General features: G+C 45.2%; 2 protein-coding genes across 7 annotated transcripts in view; one reads left to right on the top strand and one right to left on the bottom strand.

The window, feature by feature from the left end:
- Nucleotides 1-1,617: 1,617 nt before the first annotated feature.
- On the bottom strand, nucleotides 1,618-7,325 carry HNRNPDL (heterogeneous nuclear ribonucleoprotein D like). 4 transcript variants are annotated; one of them, XM_034958577.3, is made up of 8 exons: nucleotides 6,249-7,324; nucleotides 5,276-5,444; nucleotides 5,016-5,177; nucleotides 4,430-4,561; nucleotides 4,182-4,296; nucleotides 3,455-3,625; nucleotides 3,027-3,119; nucleotides 1,618-2,657 (listed from the first exon to the last, which is right to left on the bottom strand). In XM_034958577.3, the coding sequence occupies exons 1-7, from the start codon at nucleotides 6,689-6,691 to the stop codon at nucleotides 3,049-3,051; spliced, it is 1,263 nt and encodes a 420-aa protein (XP_034814468.2). In that variant the 5' UTR covers nucleotides 6,692-7,324; the 3' UTR covers nucleotides 1,618-2,657; nucleotides 3,027-3,048. The 4 variants fall into 4 exon arrangements, with proteins under 4 accessions (XP_034814468.2, XP_063459847.1, XP_063459845.1 ...); XM_063603777.1 differs by lacking the exon at nucleotides 3,455-3,625 and having other exon boundaries at nucleotides 6,249-7,325; XM_063603775.1 differs by having other exon boundaries at nucleotides 1,618-3,119.
- A 264-nt stretch (nucleotides 7,326-7,589) lies between these two features.
- Nucleotides 7,590-8,520, top strand: part of ENOPH1 (enolase-phosphatase 1) — a 30,114-nt gene continuing 29,183 nt past the window's right edge. Inside the window, exon 1 of one of the 3 annotated variants that reach the window (XR_010111963.1) lies at nucleotides 7,590-7,914. Coding sequence is in view for 1 of the 3 variants with exons in the window: in XM_003832263.7 (XP_003832311.3) it covers nucleotides 7,831-7,914 (84 nt within the window). In the remaining 2 variants the exon portion in view is untranslated. The remainder of the gene's footprint in view (nucleotides 7,915-8,520) is intronic. The other 2 variants (XM_008957646.6, XM_003832263.7) reach the window with 2 other exon arrangements.

The raw sequence follows: 8,520 nt of genomic DNA, 5'->3' as shown, positions 1-8,520 counted from the left end.
CTTAGCCTTAGAGTATCTGTTCAAATTTGCATCAGTTGGTGAACTGATAGACCCTGAAATCTGAATTAAATCTAGAGTTCAAAGCCCTTGCAAGAAAAACCAATTCTCACTCCCCCTTCAATTCTTTGTAAAACATGTCAATCATCTCTAGATGTATTTTTTCTCAGTCATACATATCAAGACTTGATTAAAAGTTTGGATTTTGTTTAAAAAGGCTTTATTCATTTTTTGATCAGGGAAAAGGACAATCTCAATGTCAACTTGTCACCTAATCATAAATTTGAACTTACAGGATTCACTACCCTAGACACCGCACCTACTGACAACACAACTTAAAAATGAACTTCCTTCCATTCCCTAAAGTTGCATGTTCAATGAACAGAATCCCTTCTAACAGCCAACACTGGTACTTGGCCTAAGTTTAAGAATAGCAAAACAGCAGCAAAAAAGAGGCCAAGAGCATTATAACGTGATAGCCCAGGAAGTAGAATCATTGTAAGAAAGTTGCAGGCACCAAATTAAAAAAAAAGGGCTCATGAGCATAAGAAACTTACCAGTTTTGTGAGATCACCCGTTGTGTGAGATCAACTACTCTGCCTGTGAACACGTATGCCAATCCCAGTAGCTAACACTGAGGCCAAGGTCCCAAAATCCAACTACACTGAATGCAAAATCCAAAGCTTTTATTTATTCCAGGTCCTCTGAAACCTGGATATAAAACGGATTCTTTTCAATGCACCCGGAGGGTCCACTGTAATGACTCAAGTCACATTTGTAATGACTTAGTCACATTTGTAATGACTTAGTCATAACCAAGATACCTTTTCCACTATTCCTTTCTGAATATGTAAATGTTTAACTACTTAGTTCATGCACTGTCAAAAACTAGATTTACTATCAAGACTTTTTCTAAACTCACAAAGCATTAACAGCTAACTAATACAACTTCCTCAGGATGCCCAAACAGAAACCATTTTGTTCAATCTTGTGGCGGCTCTGAGAAAACACAACTAAATCTTATTTTGCCACTATTTTAATTTTTCGACCAAACTCATACCTTTCTACCAAAATCCTTGAGTTATAACTACTTCCAATGCTCTTAAACCATAGCTCCTACCAGTTTTACAGTGCTCCTTTTGTATCTGAACTTTTATCAAGAATTAGTCATTGTGTTATGATTACAAAGCTTTTTCTAGGTGACCAATGATTAAAGCCAAAATAATTAGCAATTCAAAAATGGCTTTCCAGAGACAGGAACAAAGTAAAAGGAGCTACTAACAATTTTATTACAATCCAGAAGAAATATGGTCTACTAGAAAGCTTCTACTAATCACAACACTTATGTCTTCCTCTCAGGACAGTCTTCAGATAACCAGAAGGGAAAGAACATTGTTCAAAGGTGTGGTAGAAATCTCAGTTAACAGGGAGAAGATGAAGCCTTAAGAGCATAAAATACACCTACAAATTGGGGAAGAGGGTGACGCTGGCTGGCTATTTATAAAGGACCACAGTTTCTCTGTATGGACCAATACTCTACAAAATCAACTGTGCCTTAATTATTGCTTATTTTAAATTACATTTTTACAGAGCTATGTAGTACCTGACGCAGAAAAGCAATCACATAAGGAAGCATTTATTTGAGGTTTAACATGAAATGATACAAATAAAATGTGTATAAACAAATCCACATTGAGTCATAACACAGATAGCAAAGGACAAAGTAAAAACAAAGAAAACTAATTGGCAGCTATATACAGTTGGACACAATGGTGTCTTGTACACTAGAAAGTCTTTTACAAAATAATCATCTTAGATCAACAGAAGACCAATCTTCAACGTCGTCCTGCAAGATGGGTTACTTTAACATCTCCTCCTAAAAACAAAAACAAAATACCAGTTAGATTTGTGCAACTCTGACAAGCTTTTAAAGGTCCACTTTCATGAATTGTTTTAAGTCCTCACTTTATTTTCTTCAATAATTAAAGATCATATGCATATTTATTGGTAAAATACAGTTTGGGTAGTCAATAAACTCACCCTGGAGTTCCCAAATGACATTAAATTCAAATCTATTCAGGAAAGAATCTGGGAATACAACCTTCCCATATTCAGAGGTTCAACTATGCTAGATTAAGGTCTACTAGAAGCATCTCTAGTAACCCAAGTAAAATGCTATCACAAACACCAATTTCTAATAAGTTTATTACAAGAACATAAATTGATCTGTGCATATGATCTTTAATTTATATCCCAGATTTAAAAGTTCTTGTTTTGGTTTGTAGATTTCACTATTAGCTATAAAAAGAAAAAGCAAGCATTAAATCTTAAAAGAATGAACACTTAAAATGAGGCTCCACAATTGAAATACAACACTAAACAGAAGACCAAAATGATTAAGCTGTAAAAAGGCATTTATGTACTTTAACTCCTGTAAAAAACCATTTAAGTTAAGTTTAGACACTTAATCTCCAAAAAGATTAAAAAAGAAGCCAAAGTCTGAAGTTTTCCACTTTAATCTTTACGCTGGTACATGAAGTTGGAAGAGACCATACCACAGGACAGCGTTTTCTGGTGTATGCCTTGCGCTCTGCCCGCAACGTGCGACCCCCAGAGATAGACGTGGTCAGGGTGACACACGGCCTGCAATGAAGTTCCCGCTGGCGGGTACAAACAAGGTATAATGTCAGAGTTAGAAGACAACATTCTTGTTTTCCTTAAGTTGTACCCATTTCAGTACTTTACCTGTTAATAGTTCTAAAATGTTTAATTATTCCTCTAGACCACCTGGTACACAAAAGCAAACAGAAAAACTCTTAAGTTTTTCTGCAATACTAAAGAAAGTGAGATAAGACTTTAAAGTTAAAGATCTATAGACACTTTAGGCAAAACAGGCTCATAAAGCAATTAAAAAATCAACAATTTAGTAAAAATAGGCTACATAGTATTTTGTTTTTACGTTTCATTTGTCTATTGATCTTTAAATTAAATTAGACATTTCTACTGTTTTCCTGTACTCTTATACACACCTGTTTTCTCCAATGTTCTCCTTTAGTATGGCTGGTAATTGTTTTGGTGATTGCCACCCCCTCGAGATGCCTTGCCATAAGTGCTCTGTTGGCCTATTTTGAAAACACAGAATTCTCATTAAGATAGTTTTCTACAAAACTGTTTCTTTACAAACACAAACTATTAAATCTACAAATCTTTGCATGCTAAATAAAAAGTATTAAGATATTTTAGCACCCATTAGATGCTACTCATAAATCATACATCCTAGTTCATTTATAACCACCAGTCTATGTTAGTATAATCATCCTATGATTGTAACATGCCTCAAACACTTAACTCCGAACACTTTAACGGAAAGCCCATACACACAATTTCAGAACAGGATTGTATGTTAACAATGAATTTTAATACCACTGCTTTATAAAATTAAGTTAAATATTCTTACCACTGTAGTCTGCATATCCCTGTCCATATCCATAGTTCCCATAGTTATACCCAGTATAATCATATCCGCCATAGCCACTATAGTTTTGATCACCACCATAGGCACTATTGTAATTTCCATATCCTTGATCATAATAGTTATTAAATCCTTGGTTCCAGTTTTGGCCCTGACCTGAAACAATGCACAATGATTGTTAGGAAACAACTTCTGACCCCCAATTCTAACATAAAATGATGCGTTCTTGTCTCTCACTCTGCAAATCTTAAAGGGCAGAATGGACATATATATTGCTATCTGCTTGAAAAACTATTTTTCCAGCTGTTATAAAAAAGGAGGCAGAAAGTCCAATTGTGCCAGTATCAAACTTCCTAAACTTAATGGAAAATCATTCAATTTTCCATTAAAGCCGAAGACAGGTACACTGTTCTGTTTAAAACAAGGACTCCTGCCCAAGAAAACCTATCACACCACGGTGTATCATGTAATGGTACACTTTTCCTATCAGTGATGACACTAATTGTCAAAGTGGCCATACTTTCAACAGTTTTTTGAAACCAGTGAGCTCACAACAAAAAACCACCACACACAACCCCCACTAAGCTGAACAGTCCCCCCTCCGCTGGAATGGTTTTAAGTTTAAAGTTTTGCTTTGGTACAGGACTACTCATATTCAGCAGTATACAGCTTAAATAAACCACGGAGTCATATTCCAAGAATTAAGTCTCACCTCGGCCACGACCCCTCGTACCACCTCGTCCACCAGCTGCAGCACCTCTTCCACCTTTTTGTTGTTGCTGTTGCTGCCTATATACCTCTTTGGGTTGTGCAACTTTGATTTCACACTATAAACAAATTAAAAAACATGAAAGTATAATTTTTACCGAAGTTCTAAAATTAAATCATTTTATTTTTCTCCACATCAAGAAATTATTTCAATTATTTAAATTTTCATTTAAAGTGCTTAAATGGCTTTACCTTCCCAGAACCAATTTGATGGTATCTGCTTTCTAACAATTTTTTTACTGGCTCTTCATCGGTATATGTGATAAAACAAAATCCTCTTCTTTCATTTGTTTTTGTATCCATGGGAAGTTCAATATTTTCAATCTGAAATAGAGATGCACACTCAACGTCATCCCATAATTGTAAAACGTTACAGTGTCAGAAATGCCAAAGGCCTTTTCAGGCTTCAACTTAAACATGTTATTCTTATCGGGTGACTTCTATACAGACATCACTGCTTTATGATCAACATCAGCCTACAGTGATTTGTTGTATATTTGAAGCACTGAGAGAAATTAATGTTATTTTGTACCCAAAGATGCCACTAGTTAACAAGTCCAAACACTGACCACATTTAAGTGCCCATGTTTTAGCTAAATTAGATAGTTGGGTTTCCATCAGAGCAGCAATGAAATCAAGGTACAGTCACTGGAAGCGACTTGAGCAGTCATTTAATTCTACTCTTACAGGAAACATGAATCTGCCCTGCATAAATCGGACAAGGATTGAACATTTTATAAACACATCAAGCTTAACATGTGTAAACATAATCACACACCTCTCCAAAGGCTCCAAAATATTCTTTAATTTGTTCTTCAGAAGTATCCGGGCTCAATCCACCCACAAAAACCTTTTTGGGAGGTTCTTTCCCTTTTAAAGCTTTGGCCCTTTTGGGATCTATCAATTTGCCATCCAGTTTGTGTTCTTTCAGTTCCAAAACCTACAAGACAGATTTATTTAATCTGACAGCACCATATAACCCCCAGAAAAATTTGCAAAACACCACAAAAGCAGCACAATGCAAAACATAGTTCCTACCTTATCAACACTAGCAGCATCTTTGAAAAGCACAAATCCAAATCCTCTTGATCTCCCAGTGACTGGATCTGTTTTAATTGTGCAGTCTACAACTTCCCCAAATCGAGACAAGTACTCTGTCAGATCTTTTTTGCTTGTATCCCAGCTCAAGCCTCCAATAAACATTTTACTAGAAATAAAAGTGTTTTTTAAAAAAAATTAGCAATAACTCAAATGATCCTTCAGTTCTGGAATTAAATCGTGAAATAAAAACAGGGACATTTACCCCCTAAGTGTAGGCAATTTAACCCATGTTTACATTTAATCTATGTCACACAAAAATCCCAATATCCCAACGAAGTTACTCAAACCAGCGGACAGCTCACTGTCCGCACTACATAAAGCAAAGCTCAAAAGAGACCAATAAAATATAGTAAAGGTTCTGCCCAGATTCCTTTAAGTAGAAGGCACAACTTCCTAGATGAATCCCTCACATCTTATCTTACTTAGGTCCATCTTCGTTCTCAGCTGTCAAGCCAACGTTCCACCCAGAGAACTCATCAATCATAACACGTTTTGTGAATCTGGGTACCAGTCGCCTGCTTGTGCCCCAACTCAGAGTCCTCTAAAACTCTTCCCAGGAAAACCGCGCCGAGTGGTAACAGAGACACAATGAAGAGGCGGCGGCAGCTGCAGCGTGCAGCGCTGGGAGGCCGGCCCCTCCCCCCCGGGTCCCACGCGGCGCCTGCGCGCTCGGGACACAGACGCCGCCGCCCTCCTCCTCCAACCCCTCCGCCCTTCCCCCACTCTTCCCGGGTCTCTCCAGTCACCCCCTCGATCTCTTACTTTCCTCTTCCCTCCAATCTAGTGGGGCCCAGAAGGCACGCGGGGAATCGACTCTGAGAAAGAATGGGGGCAGCGCGCGGCTCACGAGGGACGAAGGGCGCGTGCGGCGCGCTGGGGGAGGGGGAGCGGGGGAAGAAGCGTGCGGTACCCGTCATCCTGCTGATTCTTGCTCGCGTTGATCTTGGATCCCTCTGCGAATTCCTCTATATTGCTGTACTCGTTCATATCCTCCATAGTGACGGAGCTGTCGGCAGGGGGGTGCTGGCGCGCAGTCCGGGTCGCGGCAGCAGCGGCGGCGGAGCGTTGTATGGAGCTGAATTTAAAATGGCGGCGGAAGAGATCCGGGCGCCGCCTGCGCCCTCCCTTTATAGCCGCCCCGCCCGCCAATCGGGAGGGCTGCTGGGCGGTGACGTGGCGCTGGGCCCGGCGCGCCCCCTGCCGGGCGGAGCTGGGAGCGAGCGAAGGGAGGAGCGGGGCTAGCTGCCGCGGCGGCCGCGGCCGCCAATGGGAGAGGCTGCGAGAGGCTAAAGTAGCGGGAGCGGAGGGGAACAATGGCGGCGGCACATGGGAAAGCCTGGGCGGGACCTCCATCGCGGCCCTCCCGGCAAGGAGAGAGGCCACGCGTGAGGGGACGCGGGCTTGGGAGAAGAGAAGAATCAGAAGAGAAAAACGAAGGGGCGTAAATTCCTGGGGTCAGCAGTCCCGAGCAGAGCCGACGCAGGGCCACAGTCCCTCTTGCCTTGGGAGCCTTTGTCTCTGGCGTCCGGTCCAGCCCACTCCTACCAAAAAGCCGTCAACCCCGCCTTTTTCTGCCCTCGGTTCGCCAGTGCGGAGCCGCTGCGGCGGCCGCTGCTACCGACTAGCACCGCGGCCAGGCTGCTCCGGAAAAAGGCGGACTGCGCCCGGCGCTGGCGACTGAGGCGGCGAGCGCGCTCGCCCGCCGCGCGCACGCGTGTTTTGTCCTCGAGCTGGCAGGAACCAGCCGAACAGGAAGCGGGCGCGCGACGGCTCCTCCGGGCAGCGCAGCGCGGGCGCCTCTTCCACTGTGACCACGGGCGCGCGGGCCAAGGGGGCGCGGCGGGGCCTCCCGGGCTGATCGGCCGGAGCCCGGGCCCCGCGCGGCCTCTGGCGGGCTGACGCCGGGAGGAGGGGCGGGGGTTGGCCAGATGACTGTATCTATGCAAAGGCGGAGGCGGTGGGCGGGGAGGGGGCTGGATTCAGTAGAGGGCAAGGGGCACTCACATCCCCGGCGCGCCACTCGCGGGGCTCCTTTCTGCACGTGCCCCGGGCCTCTCCCGCTCGCTCAACCTGTCTGCGGAGGGCGCGCTCTCGCGCACCCTGCTCCCGCGTTCGCTTCTTTGTTCCCGCCCACGCGAGGCCCATTTTGACGGATCCAGTTCGAGGCCTGACGGCGGCCAATCGGCGCTGGCGCCTTCACCCTCCCCGCCCCGCCGAACCCGGCAAGGGCCGCCCCTTTTCCTGCCCACGTGGTCTCGGGCTCCTGCCCCGTCCTGCTCACGAGTTCAGGGCTCCTGGGCGGCCGCCTTTTCCAGTTCCAGGTGTGCAGAGGTGTCCTCTCCCCACGCGCGGCGGGCTGCACTTGGTCGCTGGCTCCGAGATCGCGCGGGGCCGCCGGAAGCCCAAGACGGTACCGGGGGCCGCAGCCGCAGCCGGCGCCGCCCTCCGCCCTCCCCAACAGCAGGCCGAGTCCCGTAGCATCCGGTAGGGAAATGGTCGTGCTTTCGGTCCCCGCCGAAGTCACCGTGATCCTGTTAGATATCGAAGGTACCACAACCCCGATTGCTTTCGTGAAGGTGAGGGGCGGAAGGGAGCGGGGATGTTACTTTTCCTTAAAAACAGTTATTATTTTTTCTAAGTATTTCAGGCCTTGCATTGGAGACGAGGGTTAGGAGAGGCGGTGTGGCTTTGCCTCTTCTGTGGAATGGGGAGGAAGGAGAGAAAGCCTGCGGTGGGTTGCGGGGATGCTTTTCCTCGCGACACTAGCTTCTCCCTCCCCCGCCCTTGCGCTTGGTTGGATCCAGATGGGTGGGAAGGGATGGAAGTTGACGCTAAAAATCACCGAAGGGCAGGTAAGCCGGGGCGGGGTGTGACGGTGCGGGCCTCGCCACCCGGCAGGTGTGCACCCGGTCGCTTCCGCAGGTGAGCGCAGCCTTTCTGCTCCGTCGGGCCTGGTGTGGCAGCGGCAGCGATTTAATGGTCCTTAAAGCTTCCGATCTCAAAATGGAAAGACTGAAGTGTCAAGATGACTTTTCAGGTGGCCCTGGTGTCGGGCAATCAAGGTTCCTCTTCGCCCCTTCCCACTCTTGCTGTTAGTGGCCAAACTGCACACTGTATTATTTTACTCTGTTAGGCGCTGTGGTCCATAGCGCTGATTTTTTGAGCTATAGGACACGTCTAGA

Source organism: Pan paniscus, chromosome 3 (assembly GCF_029289425.2).
Source record: "Pan paniscus chromosome 3, NHGRI_mPanPan1-v2.0_pri, whole genome shotgun sequence".
In the NCBI taxonomy this organism is placed as follows: Eukaryota; Metazoa; Chordata; class Mammalia; order Primates; family Hominidae; genus Pan; species Pan paniscus.
The sequence above is the reverse complement of the archived record's forward strand: the minus strand, read 5'-3'. Positions and strand labels throughout refer to the sequence as shown.

What these genes read in the sequence shown, in the direction of transcription:
- HNRNPDL (XM_063603775.1), bottom strand. Translation starts at nt 6,691, where the DNA reads ATGGAGGTCCCGCCCAGGCTTTCCCATGTGCCGCCGCCATTGTTCCCC. An exon ending in ATGCTGCTAGTGTTGATAAG is followed by an intron (nt 5,178 to 5,275) that starts GTAGGAACTATG and finishes TCTGTCTTGTAG; the next exon opens with GTTTTGGAACTGAAAGAACA. An exon ending in ATTTTGGAGCCTTTGGAGAG is followed by an intron (nt 4,562 to 5,015) that starts GTGTGTGATTAT and finishes TCTCTATTTCAG; the next exon opens with ATTGAAAATATTGAACTTCC.